General features: G+C 57.3%; 1 protein-coding gene across 2 annotated transcripts in view; it reads right to left on the bottom strand.

Annotated features, from left to right (window-relative positions):
- Window positions 1-297: 297 nt before the first annotated feature.
- Window positions 298-13,874, bottom strand: part of TSPAN15 (tetraspanin 15) — a 49,661-nt gene continuing 36,084 nt past the window's right edge. Inside the window, exons 4-8 of one of the 2 annotated variants that reach the window (XM_080687796.1) lie at window positions 11,862-11,957; window positions 9,163-9,333; window positions 3,188-3,235; window positions 1,715-1,831; window positions 298-1,096 (exon numbers count right to left, since the gene is read on the bottom strand). In XM_080687796.1, the coding sequence (XP_080543922.1) occupies window positions 947-1,096; window positions 1,715-1,831; window positions 3,188-3,235; window positions 9,163-9,333; window positions 11,862-11,957 (582 nt within the window). In that variant the 3' untranslated portion in view covers window positions 298-946. The remainder of the gene's footprint in view (window positions 1,097-1,714; window positions 1,832-3,187; window positions 3,236-9,162; window positions 9,334-11,861; window positions 11,958-13,874) is intronic. The other variant, XM_080687797.1, reaches the window with a different exon arrangement.

Below are 13,874 nucleotides of genomic sequence, written 5' to 3'. Positions count from 1 at the left end.
CTGAGGTTTCCCACCAGTTAATTCCCAGCAGGAAAGGCCCAGCCCACAGGCACCGCTGGGAAAAGCCATTTCCTTAAGTGGCAACACCGGAGAATGAAGAACGGGCGAGGCCATTCCCGACCCGGAGCGGGCAGCCTCGGACCAGCTGCGGAGTCTCCCAGGCCTCGGTGTCCCAACTGTCCCAATCTGGGCCCCCGGGTGGACCCCTTCAATCCTGCACCAACAAGGGGCTGCCAGGTCCACGTTCAGGCCTCCCTCCCCCCCTCCCCACCCAACGGCACAAATGAAAGACACACAAAAAAATCAAGTCTTTATTGTTTGATTAATAAACTGGCTTGGAGGAAAAGAGTGGAGTGTGTGGGAAACACCCAGCTTTGATTAGTCAGAAACTCCTGTTAACTGTGTACAAAATGAGTGTTACCAAATCGTGTAAAAAACGGGACCAAGCAAAGCAGCAGCCCTTGGGGAGGGCTCAAGGCACCTGGAGGCTGAGAAACAGGCCCACCTGGCCCTGGGGCATGGCCGAGGGACGGGGACCTGGGGTGTGCACCTCCACTCCTGCACCACGGCGCACACCTGCTCTCCTCTCTCCCATCTACAAATCACGGAAAACCGCCCCCAGCGGGGCATAAACATCCGAGGCCAAGGCACTGCCAGAAGTGACTCGGCCCTGAGCTGAGCGCGGAGCTTCCCTCCCCGCGGCCCAGTCTGGGGAAGGGCCACCCTGTTCCCCACGCCCCGCAGTGAGCAGACACAGACAGGAGCTGGGGAGGCCTCAGGTTCCGTCCTCCAGGGAGGCAGTGGCCACGGGAGGCCCGAGCCGGCCACCAGAGCAAACAGCCAGGCTTTGTTCAGTGCCGACTGGGGAGAGGACCACTGTCTGTCCGGCGCCCACGAGGCGGGGCTGTGCTGGCACCGTCCTGCTGACGCCCTGGCCCAGGCCGGCCTAACTGGGGTAGCACATGCAGCATCCCGCGCCCGCCGCGTCCATGCGGGGCTTGGCGCCGGGCCCCAGCAGCCCGTCGGTGACCGAGTACTCCGTGATGATGTCTTCCACCCGCGTGATGTACAGGAACGTCAGCAGCACCCCCAGGAACTGAGAAGAAGGGCAGGCCGGTGAGAGCCTGCTGGGGATCCGGCAGCCCTCTCTGGCAGCCCCGTTCCCAGAAACCCAGGCAGCCAAGCAGGAGCACTCGTGGCACCGGTGACCTGGAAACCGCAGAGCACAGCCTTCTCCCCAGCACCCCCACTGTCAAGCAGCGCCACCCTGGGCCCTTCTCTGCCCTTCCAGGTAACCCCAGAGACCTCCCTGGGCCCATCAGCAGAGGTTCCTCCATTCTGGGATTCTTGTCCCCACCCAGCTATGCCACTCACAATCTGGAGGGCCTTGGGCAAGTCACTTAACCCTGCCGAGCCTCGATTCCCTCCTCTGTAAAATGGGTATGATAATAGGACCTACCCCGCAGAACAGGAGGCAGTGCCTGGAAAGCACTCGGAAGAGCTTTATAAGCAATGCTACTGCCACGCGCCCTGTCCTTCCAGCCCGCAGCCCTGCCAGGGTGAGCCCCGCTTGCTGGTACAAGAGCCTTCTTCACCCGGCCCCTTTGTACCTCCTCTGCACCCTGCATTCACCTGCCACCCTTTATCTGAGCCCACAGCCCGCCCACCACCCTCCCGCCCGCTCCCGCCCTGAGTGGAGTGGGGTGCAGCCCACCTGGGGGAGCAGGATGCCCAGCAGGAGGCCCGCCATGATGGTGTAGTTGTCCATGAACCAGATGAGCACGGCGTTGGTGCAGCCCCGCACGTAGATGACGTCCTGCACGCTGAGGCGCTGCACGGAAAGGAGCCCGGCTGAGCGCCTCCCCGGGCAGCACCCCGGTCCCAAGGACCACCCATTCGAGGTCTGGCCAGGTCCCTCAGCCTCCCTGAAGCTGTTGCACATGTGCATGGAGAAGTGGTTCCAGATCACTGGGTCTCAGCGGGCAGCTGTGTTCCCTCGAGAGCACGGGAACGCTGAGGTGGCACTGCTGGCGGTCACAGCGAATGGGGTTGGGGACCGAGGGGCTTCAGAGCTCAGGGCAATCCTACTTCACCCACTTCCCTGCCTGCCTGCTCCCAATGTCCCCCAGGCACTCATGGGGGTGAAAACCCACTCATAGTTACCTGAACCAAAAACCTACCTCCAGGCACATACCCTGAGTTTTGCAGAAGCACTACTATGTAAATTAAGGGGCGTTATAATTTATTTTGTGCAGAACTTTCTTGAGAAGTGTTCACCATTTTAAAAAACCATGTTAACTGCAAAAATAATGCAAGTTTCCAACATGGCAGCCGCCGCGCCTGCGTGCCAACACCCGACCGCATCGTGTCTTCGGCGGTATCGACCTGGCACATGCACCCTTTGTTGAAATGTGCTGCATGGTTATAAGTTGTTTTATTTCATTTCTCCTTCCATCTCAGATCAGTGTCACTTATTTTGAAATTAGGCGTGTAGGTAGGTTACAGGTTATATTACTGGTGGTTTCATCTCAGGATGATATCGAGGGCATTACCAAGAGTTTAGTATAAACACCAGCCATGGGTCTGATGGCTGGAGAGCGACTGCCAGCCTATGGCTCTCCAGCTTACGTGTGGATCAAAACCACCTTCTGGGCCCCACCCCGGAATGTGTTTCTGATGAGCTCCCAGTGCTGCTGCTGCTGCTGGCCTGGGATCGCACTGCGAGAACCACTGCTCAGAGGCATCTGGGGCATCCGGTCAGCTCCTTCTCAGCATGCCCAGCCTCTCTCCCAGCAGGGGAGCAGCTCAGGAAGCTGACCCAGGAGGGATCCCTGATCCAGGGTCCCAGGCTGAGAGAACCAGTGGGAGCCATCTGCAAACGGGTGCTCCGAGGGCAGAGGCAGGCTGGTGCTGAGCACGCCGGGCACACGAGGGTGCCTCACCGACAAGTCCATAGCAGGTCCAGGCAAACCCTGGCCGGCGACCTCTCCCAGACTAGGAGCCCGTGGCGCCCTGAGCCCCTCTGTGTCTGGGGAGGGGTAGAAACCCCTGCCAGTCCCTGGCTCCTGTTCACAGCCAGAGATGTTGGGACATCTCAGCAGCCAGGAGCCCACCCCGAGGAGCCCCTGCAGGCACCCTGGGGAGAGGACAGGAAGAGCAACCTTCCCGGAGACTTCAAAGACATTACCTCCTTGTCAATGGTCCTGTAGCCACACATGGTGTTGACGACTTGTGTCTGAAACAGAAAGGTATGTGAGCTAACACTTGGGTGGTGCGCACTGTCCGACGCGCATCCTCCTGTTTTATGGGGGAGAGCCGAGGCGGAGTCGCACTGCCTGGTATGGTTGCAGCTGAGATCCCACCCAGGCAGTCTGGCTGGAGTTTGCGTCTTCACAACCCCCTCCCCGCCCCCGCTAAGAAATGCCCACGAGGGATGGTGGGAAGGCTAGTTCGCGGCACTTGGGTGGGAGCCACTCCTCCATCAGCGGCAGCCCAGGCTCCCCCACTGCGGCCTTGCGGGGCACAGCTCTGCTGGCACGCAGATGCCCTTCTCAGGGGTCGGGCTGGGCTTGGCCTGCTCTGCCAGCTCCTGAAGGAAAACCCCAGACCACAGCCAAGACCCTGGCCAATGCTGGGTTATCTGAGGGCAAGGCTGGGACCTCTGACCCACGGGCCCGCCCCGGCAGACTGCCACCCCCACAGTGGAAGTGCCCTCCAGTTCCTTATTGGGAAGAGAGTCCTTCTCAGGAACTCCCAGATGCTGACAATCTAGGTGCAGGGAAAGCTGTGTTCAACCCTGGACCCCATCAAAGTCCTTCCCAGCAGGCGTGAGTCACAGGGCTGGTGCAGCCCTTCCCATCATGCCTGTGGGCCTGCGCCGTCTCCTCCTGTGAGGTGAGAGAAAGCTAGATGCCCCGGTCCCACCCCTCCAGACATCTGAGTGAAAGCTGCTGTGGGGCAGGGTACCAGCAGCGATGCAGGAGAGCAGCAGCGTGGCCTCTGGCATCACAGTGCCTGGTCCAGATCCCATGGTCACTATGAGCTCGGTGACCAGCCTCCGGTGTGCTGTGGAGGGGCTGGCACATGGAGGCACTCGATACGTGTTTGCTGAATGAATGAATGATAGGCTCCTTGGTCCTTTCCATAAGCAATGGTGATCAGTGAACCCACCTCACGAGGCCGTTTTGAACATCGTGCTTGTCCCCGTGCCAGGCACAGCAGCGCCCAGGAATGCCAGCTGGAGGGACTTTGTTTATAACCCCAGCTTCCGGAAGGGCCAGGAAGGGCGTGACTCTCCTTCCTATAGAGTGGGTGGAACTCAGACATCACCCAGGTCAGTCTGCCTGTCAGGGCCTGGTGTGTGAGCAAAATATCCTCAGTCTCAACGGTCCGCCAGGTGCCCCGGGCCCCAGCATCGCCCACATCCACAGAGCATTCTGGCCCCTCCAGGCCATGAACATGACCCCCATGGGGAGGGTCAGGCCAGGAGCAGGGACCTGAGGGCTCAGTGAGAGTGGACGCTTCCCACCCTGTTTGTTCGTTCACTCAGGCAAATACGGACTGCACACCTACGAGTGCCCGTAACTGTCCTAGGTATTTGGAATAAAGAAGAACAAAAGGAAGTCCTTCCTTCATGGAACTTCTATTCGGAAAAGGGAGACGTGAACATAATAACTAGGCAAACTGCATGGTATGTAACAAGAGTGACTTCACGCTTCACTGTGGTTCCAGCCCTGGAGGTAGGACCACAGCCCCTGCCCTGGGAGCAGACAGGCAGCGGGCAGAGGCATCCCTCGCACAGGAACCCAGAACCCTCCCTCCGCCCTGGGGGGAGGGGGGACTCGCCTTCCCTTCCAGGAGAGCTTCCCTCCAAGGAGGGGCATAAGAGGCATCTATGGGTCAAGCCTGCCTGGGTTTGACCACAGAATCGATTTTACAAACTGATGTGAAGCTCTGTGGCTCCAAACCCCCGCCGGAGAGCTGAGGCGAAGTTCCAGCCCAGGTTAGCAGCTGAGGCCCAGGGAGAGCTGATGCTGCGGGCCAGGTGCCAAGGCTCAGGCAGGAAGAATTATCTCCCCGGGGGAGGGACTAGTCCTGCCCAAATCCTCTAGGACAGTGGTTCTCAACCTTCCTAATGCCGCGACCCTTTAATACAGTTCCTCATGTTGTGGTGACCCCCAACAATAAATTATTTTCGTTGCTACTTCATAACTGTAATTTTGCTACTGTTAATGAATCGTAATGTAAATATCTGTGTTTTCCGATGGTCCTAACCGCTGCTGTAGAGCCTAAGACCATCGGAAAACACAGAATACATTACGATTCATTAACAGTAGCAAAATTACAGTTATGAAGTAGCAACGAAAATAATTTTATGGTTGGGGTCACGACAACATGAGGAACTGTATTAAAGGGTCGCGGCATTAGGAAGGTTGAGAACCACTGATCTAGGAAGCCCGTTAGGACGTTACTTTTCGAGCTGAGCGCGAGGGGAACAGTGACTTTCCCTGAAGGACGGGCCTGCTTGCCTCTGCTGAACATTGCCAGGGCAGCAGGCCACACCTCCCTTCCTTCAGCTGACAGGGAGCTCCAAGCCACCAGACACGAGGCTCATTTTCAGGGACGCCGTAAGCCCCTAGGCTGATAGGTCAGTATTTCACATTTTCTCCATCACCCGGCCCTCCTACTTCAGAATATATTTCCCATGGTTCTGATTTTTTTAAAGTTTAGGTTTTTATTCTATGTATTTCAGAACCTTGGCTGAAATGTGATCATATAAAACAAGTAGATTCACACACAAATGGAACCGATTCCATCAAGGAAGGAAACACCCTCTTTCAAATTTAGAGAAAATCATCCACGTGCGGGAGACACAGGAAGCACACAGCAGTTTTGTGCTCCGGGAACTGAGATAACGCGGCCAGGTGGCGGGCACCTCCCCACCCAGCGTCCCCATTCGGAGGCCAGCTTTCGATTCCCTTTCTCTGCAGACGGCATCTGTGTGTATACTCCCAGCCTGGCCTCTTCCCCCAACTCCAGGTTCATCTCTAACTACCGCTCTGACCGTCCTGCTGGCATGTCACACTGGCTCTCAAACCCCACGTGTCCATGCTGAGCTCCTGACGTCCCCAAATTTGTCCCTATAGTCCTCCCCCTCAAGCAGTGGCAGCCCCACCTTTTTTGTAGCTCAAACCAAACTCTGGGAGTTCTCCTCAGTTTCCTCTCACCAACCTCCCACACCCGATCTGTCAGCAAATCCTGCTGGCTTCCTTGCAAAACACGGTTTGCCTCCTCCACGACCGCCACCTGGCCCTAAGCCTTTGCCTCCTCCTGCCTGGTGTGGTGGATGCTGTGAGGAGCTGCCCAGCACCCCGCAGCTGCTGCTGGGAGGGGAGTGCTGCTGGCAGCAGCTCTTAGCTGTCAGCCCCCCGCCCCCCCCCCCCACAACCCCCCACGCGGTGACTGTCACGTGTGGTTAATTTTATGTGTCGACTTGACCGAGCTTGACGGTGCCCAGATAGTTAGCCAAACATTATTCTGGGTGTTTCTGTACGGGTATTTTTCCAATGAGATTAACAGTTAAATCAGTAGACCAAGGAGAGTGGATTGCCCTCCCTAATATGGGCAGGCCTTGTCCAATCAGTGAAAGGCCTGATTTGGACAAAAAGACTACCTTGCCCTGGCCGGCATGGCTCAGTTGGTTGAGCATCGTCCAGTGAACCAAAAGGTTGCCTGTTCAATTCTCGGTCAGGGCACATGCTAGGGTTTCAGGCTCAGTTCCTGATAGGGGAAGTGCAGGAGGCAGCCAATCGATGTTTCCCTTGCTCTCTCCCTCTCCCTTCCTCTCTCTCTAAAAATCAATTTAAAAATCATTTAAAAAAGGCTGCCCTCCTCCCGCCCACCCCGCACCCCCGCCCCCATTTATAGAGAATGCTTCCAGCCAGACTGTCTTCAGATCTGAACTGAAACACCAGCTCGCCCTGGGTCTCCAGCCTGCCAGCCTTCAGAGAGGGCCCACGCCGGCAGCACTCCTGGATCTCAGGCCCTGAGACTCAGCCTGGAATGAAGCTTCAGCTCTCCTGAGTCTCTCAACTCACCCTGCAGTTCTCAGGACTCCCTTGCCTCCATAATTCTGTGAGCCAATTCCCTAGATAAATCATGCTACACACACACACACACACACACACACACACACACACACACACACAGGCATACATCCTACTCGTTCTGTTTCTCTGCTGCACAGAGCCAGCAGTCCCTCCCAGGTGGGACAGTGGACCACTGCCATGCCTGGTCACGGTGGGTATGAAGCCTTGGCCTCCGTGTCCCAGTGCAGATAACTCGGGGAATCCACATGGATTCAACTGAGGTTTCTACTGGGTCTGCATTGTTGCTCAGCTTCCCCCTCTGCCCAGCTTTGCTTCTGTCAGCTCCCTTACAGTGTTGACCCTGAGAGCTCCTTCTACTGAGCCTCCTGCTCACTAACCTGAATCGCAGACCCTGCTGCCCCGACAGCCTGACCTGTGACGCCTAGACTGCTGCACTAGCCCTTAACCAGACTCCCTGCACCCACGTCTGTCCCCACAGCAGCCAGGGTGATCCTGGTAAAGCCCAAGTCATCGCTGCCACTCAGTCACTGAAGCCTGTCACTTCCTGTCACTCCGGGGAACATCGAAGTTCTGACGGTAGCTTTCAGGGCACCCATCACTTCTCTGGCTTCATCTGCTACTATCCTCACCGCCCCCAGCCCTCACTCTGCTGCAGTCAAACTATCTCTGTGCTGACTAGGGTCATCCCAACCCCAGGGCCTTTGCACTTGCTGGTCTCTCTGCCAGGAATGCCCGTCCCCCAGACATGCATGGCTTACTCCCTCACTTCCTTCAGGGTTTTATGGAGAAACCACCTTCTCAGGATCTAAAATGGCAACCCTCCGTGTCCCTGCTTTATTTTTTATCCGTAGCATTTATCACCTTCTAACATCCTCCTTTATTATTTGTTTTGTCAGTTTTCCCCACGAGGACACCAGCTCCATGCAGGCAGAGAGTTCCCCGTGTGTTTGCCTAAGAACACACAGAGAACTAACCCCCAGAACCTAGAACCACATCTGGCAAATAGTTGGTCCTCAATAAATACTTGTTGAATGAATGAGTGAAAATTGGGCTTCCACATTTCGACGTGGATATTCAGGTGCCACTGCCCTGGGTGACAAAGTTCAGGATCACCTCCCATAGCCCGCCCCCCCCCCCGAAAACACTGGGCTCCTTCCCAGCAGCCCCTGCCCAGAGAGCTCCCCTAAAATGGCAGCTAAAATTTCCAACACACCTTCCCTCCTGGCCCAGCCTTTTTTAGGGCTTGTGCACTTGTCACTGGCTCCCTGACTCCTGGGCGAGGCTGCACCCACGCCACCAGCTGTTCAGTTTACAGAATCCGCCAGTGGGCACAGAATGATGGAGTCGTCTGAAGAGAAATTTTCCATGACCATCTGGACATGAGTAATTGCGAAGCTCTCTGCCTCATTCCAGCCCAGAAACCAGGCAGTTTTTGGACACATTAGTCAACACAGAAGATGGACGGAGCCTCTCCCCTTCGTAAGCGGTGACTACACAGGACCGCCTCCCAAGTAGCTAAGTGGGAGAGAGGGTTGACAGGCCCCTGCTGGCATTTACATCACCAGCCCCTCTTCCAGGCCTTGTTACTGGTGATCACCAGGCCCTCAAAAGCCCTGGAGACGCCCAAGGCAGGCCCTGCTCTGGCCCTCCAGCTGAGGAGGCAGAACCGGCCCCTGCCAAGCTTCCCTGGCCGGAGTCCTCTCCTGCTCCCGGCCTGGCTCGTCCAGCAGTCCAGAGCACAGCTCTGCTGATGGCTGCCTGCATGCCGTCCCAGCCCTCCCAACCTTCTGCTGCCTCAGTTTCCTTTCCTGTTCAGTGGATGATATAATAGCACCTACCTCACAGGGTAGCTGACAGGACTAAGTGGGTTAATACAACTAAAGCACCTAGAGAGGCCTGCACAGGTGAGGCGCAATGGATGCGGACTACACTCATGACTCCTAGCGAAGGAAGGCCCCCCCGCCCCAGCTTCACCCCCGCAGGAGCCCTTGAGGCCCAGGAAGCCTGAACAACGACCACCATCTGCGGCCTATCCCACCCACCCACCCCTGACCTGAAAGATGATGAAGATGCCCGACCAGCTGGGTGGCCTGGGAGCAGGGAGTACCGTGTTTCTGAAGCAGCAGGTGTAGGGCACCCCGCAGGCCAGGGGTCCCGGGGCGTTGCAGTCATGGTACTGGTTTTTGCTCCAATCTCGGTAGTCTTCGCCACCACAGCACTTGAACTGAGAGAGGAAGCAAGCGGGGAGCTGCTGTGACCACTGAGGCCACGGGCAGACCGCAGGAGGGCGCCCTGGCAGGGGACGAGGCCATTTATGATGTGGCTCACCCTGATCCCAGGAGCGACAGGGAGCACCTGAGCCAGAGGCTGTCAGGTCGAAGCACTCCCCAGGCAGCAGGGCTGCCCAGGAGGTAGTGAGCACCCTGTCACTGGAGAGGCACGCAAGCCTAGGCTGAGAAGCCTCGTGGTGGGATAGAAGGGTGGTGACTAAGCACGGGAAGGCCAAGTCCTTCCTTGACAAGTGGATTCCATCTTCATGTCCCAGTGCAGGTGTCAGACCAGAGAAGTTGGCCTTCAAGGTCCCAGAGACTAGGATTCTATGGAAGCCACCACACCCCAGTGGCCCCTGCACCTCACTGGCCCCAGGGCTGCCTGCCTGCCCTTACCAGAGAGGCACGCCCCCTCCATCCTGCCCTGGGCTCAGCACTGAGCCATGAGAAGGCTGGCTCCATTCTCCCCTGAGATGAGCTCCTCCCTGCATCTCCCCCTGGAGTGGTGCCAATGCCTGCGAGAGGAGTTACTCTGCTGGGGTGCCGTGTGTCTAGGCACTGTTCTGGGCACCGGAGGGACAGGGTGAGCAAAGCCACGCGGCCCCTGCCCACCGCGTGGGACACATTCCAGTGGAGGGAGTCCGAGTGTAAGCACCGCATGAAAAGGTCAGTGTCACAGTGCTGTGCACCAGGAATGTGAACACACAGGAAAGGAGGGGGAGGGGCAGCGTCAGGTTAGGAGGTCAGGAAAGGCCTCTGAGATGACATTTAATCTGAAACATGAACAACAGGAAAAAGTGAACACGTGCAAAGACCCTGCACAGCAACGAGCCGGTTGTATTTCAGCAGCAGGCGGAGGCCAGCGTGCAGGGCACAGGGAGGAGAGGGGGAGGGGGGAGGAGGAGGAGGCAGCACAGGCCAGACTTACAAAGCCTTGTGAGGCAGAACAGTAGGAGCTGGGATCGTATTCTTTCTGAGTGATGGGCAGTCACTGGAGGGTTTAACCAGGGGAGTGATATGGTTGGAGGTCCTGGTAGAAACATAAACCCCATAACCTTTCACCATCTCCACAGGGCCGGTTAGGCTACTAGGTGTTAGGACCTGAAAGTGCCTCTCTGTGGTACAGTGCAAAGGGCATTTGCTTTGTAATCAGACAGCCCCGAGTTCACATCTTCACACCACCATGCCTAGCTGTGTGACTTCAGGCAAGGTGATCAGCCTCTCTGAGCCTCAGATCCTCCTCTGTAAAGCAGGATGAGAAATCCCAGCTGTGCACAACTGAGCTGAGGATTACAGAGAGAGGCCCTGCATGATGCACCCAGCAAAGGGCCAGACACCAAGTGGTGCCCATGAGCATGAGTCACACCCCCAACCCACCCTGGGAGAAATAAAATCCCCAACTAGCTAAAGGCTGGGGCCAATAAAAACACCACGCTCCTCCACCCAACAGCCAGAGCTGGCAGGCACATTCCTGGCCGAGAAGGGCCTCCCAGAGGCTGCACCTGTTGTGGCCACAGGAAAGCCCTGAGCCAAGGGAGTGGCCATGGCGGGGGCCCTGGGTGCAGTGAAATGCTGGTCCCACTGAGGGCTATCACCGGGATCAGGCCAGCGGAAGCCCCCAAGGTCATGTCCCAGGAAGTGCCGTCAGGGCTGAGCGGGCTCACAGTCCTCCAGCTCTGCCTGCCCTCACCTGGGAGAACATGAGGACGCTGACGCTTGCTGCCTGAGGTCTTGCCACATGCTGGCACTGCTCTAAGTACTTCTCAATCAAGTCAAGGCAACCCCACAATGACGCCAAAAGGGGGACCATCAGTATCCCCCCAAGGCAGATGAGGAGCCTAAGGATCGGGACTAAGTGAGGTGGGTGTGTCTAAGCCAAGCAGGACAGTGGCCGGCCCTGCAACTGCTATTGTGCTCACAGGCTTGGGCCGACCTTGGGGGAGAGGGACAGCAGCTCAAAATGACATCATCGCAGTCAAAGAAGGGTCCTGGAGGAACAGGAGATGCCCTGTTCTGCTCCCGATGCCGGGGATGGAATCAGGGAAGGGCTCTGTTCCCACTGGGGCTGACCTGGGCTTGGCAGGGACTGAGCCCCCGCCACCGAAGGAGCTGGCAGAAGGGACTTTTGAACTGGGTGGCTTAGAGCTCAGCTCTCTCCCATCTCAAGGAAGGAGGATCTTTGCCCATTGGAGAGGGGCACCCTGGGACCCTGCAGGGTGCCTTGTAGCTACACCCTATTCTTTTTTTTTTTTTTTTAGGGGGAGGGTCTATGGAATAGGTAGAGCAAGGCACATGGGCAGAGGACTGGTTGAGAAGGTCAGCCCCATCCTTGCTGGTCAGCCACCTGCTTGGGAATGGATAAGCCACATAACCCCTCACCCTCACCTTCTTGAGCAGGGTCCCAAGCAGGGGAGGCGGGGGGCGGGGGGAGGAGGGCAAAGCGCATGGGAGGCACATCTCTGACTCAAAAAGCCTGGCTCACCTTCTTCTGAACAAAGTCCATGATGTTTTTGAAGTCCAGGTCATCATAGTAGTTCTTGATTCCTCTTCGAATGTTGTCGTTCAGAAAGTCGATGGTCTATTTAAAGAGAAAAATTTCAAAAGAGGACCACACATACCCCAGAGACCAACCCAAGACTTCCCAGAAGTTCCCATTGGAACAGAGTGCCCAAGTGCCCGGGAAGCCCCCACCCCTGCCTGCACGGAGCACCCCCTCACTCCCACCCTGAACACGCACGACCTCCCTGCCCACACACCCTCTCTGTGCATCTAATGCCATCTGATGCCTGAGTCCCTCTGCCATATCTGAGCAGGAGGGACTCACCCCCTTTTCCTTTGCAGATCAAACAACCCAGGCCCTGAGCGGGGGCCCAGCTGAGGGTGCACAGCCCAAAGCAGCCATGGGGCTGGCACTCAGCTGTCCCGGTTCCCAGCCTGGTGTTCCTTCTACTGTCCAGAGACAGGCCTGAGCTGAATCTTCTCTTTGCCCCCCCAGACCTCTCCACTCTTCTCTACTATCCAACCTCTTGTGTTACAGATAAGGAAGCTGAGGCCAGAGAGGGGGCCTGACTCTCCCCACTTTGCAGAGCAGGCTGGTGAGGGGCCCAGCCAGGACAGGGCATGAGGTCTCCCGAGTTCCGCGTGGGCCCCTCCTCATGGCTGCAGGGCTCTGGCCCCGAGGAAAGGGCCCACCTCCTGGCTGGAACTGGGGCATTCCCCGCCGGGAAGAGCGCTGGCACGCCGCCCTCCCCCAGTCACCCTGGGCCTTCTGGATCAACAGCCTGGCTGTTGTGCTGAGATCCCGGAGCACAAAAGGCCCCATAGCGGGCAGGGGTGGGGACGGGGATGTGGGCAGCCCAGCTCCATGCTCACAGGGACAATCGGGGCCTTCAGAGCAGGGAGGCCCTCGTATCATCAGAGATTGTGTGGCACAAAGCGGGCATTCTCGGCCCTGGAGCCAGACGACAGCCGGGGGAGGTGCCTGTGGGGACACTGGGACAGCGGGGCCCTGGGGTCCAGGCCCAGTCCTGCCACTGCGGGCCCCGTCACAGCTCTCCCCCTCTCTGGCCTCAGTTTCCCGGCCTATCTGTATGACATCTTCCAGCTCCGAGGATCAAAGACTAGGCTGAGAGGGGCTGTCAGGCCTTAGGATCAAGAACAGTCCTGCAGCCACCCAGGCCTCAGGCACTTCATTTAACATTTGAGCCTCCATTTCTTCACCTGCAAAGTGGGGAGGCATCCTCTGCCTCATAGGACTTTGAGATTTAAATAAACTAAAACTACAAAAGTCCTTCTGAAGATGCCAGGGACATAGTAGGTCCTGGTCTTATCAGTATAGATCTTTCTTCTTCCAGAAGACACATACCCATGGCACCACTTCATACCCATCACATCATCCGTGGAAAATGGCTAACCCCAGGGGAAACCAAGGCCCCAAGTCTTGTCCAAAAGACATACTTCAATGGCCGCAGCCTTGGGGCAAGAGCCAGTCCCTGGCCTAGGACCCCTCACAAGTACCCTGCAGCCTAGAGAAGCCATGTGACTTGTCCAAGGTCACCCTGCTGGTTGCTGGCAGGTTGATGCTGGCAGGTTGATGCTGGAATCAAGGTGTCAAACTCTCAGCCTGATGCACTTTAAGAAGCCAAGGTTCAGTTTGCGGCTGTCTCCCCGCCCATCTGCAGTGTCAGGAAGAGAGACACAAAGGATACATGTGCCAAGTCCTTCCCGACACACCGCTCAAAGCCAAAGAGACAAAGGAGACCGGCTCAGGGAAGCCTCTGCTGCTGATGAGCAGCCACCCAGAGCAGATCTGGGAGCTGGGGAAGACTGGATGCAGCCTCTGAGGCCCAGGCCAGGCCTCTCCCACCTGAAACCTCTGCACTCAATAGCCCACAGCCTTGCACGTGTCTGGCGCTGGATCCTGGAGCCAGGGCTGGGTGGCCACACAGCCTGGGCAGAGCAGGGACCACCTGGCTTTTCCAACCTTAGGTGCCTG

This window comes from Plecotus auritus, assembly GCF_963455305.1.
Source record: "Plecotus auritus genome assembly, chromosome: 9".
Classification (NCBI taxonomy): domain Eukaryota; kingdom Metazoa; phylum Chordata; class Mammalia; order Chiroptera; family Vespertilionidae; genus Plecotus; species Plecotus auritus.
The sequence above is the reverse complement of the archived record's forward strand: the minus strand, read 5'-3'. Positions and strand labels throughout refer to the sequence as shown.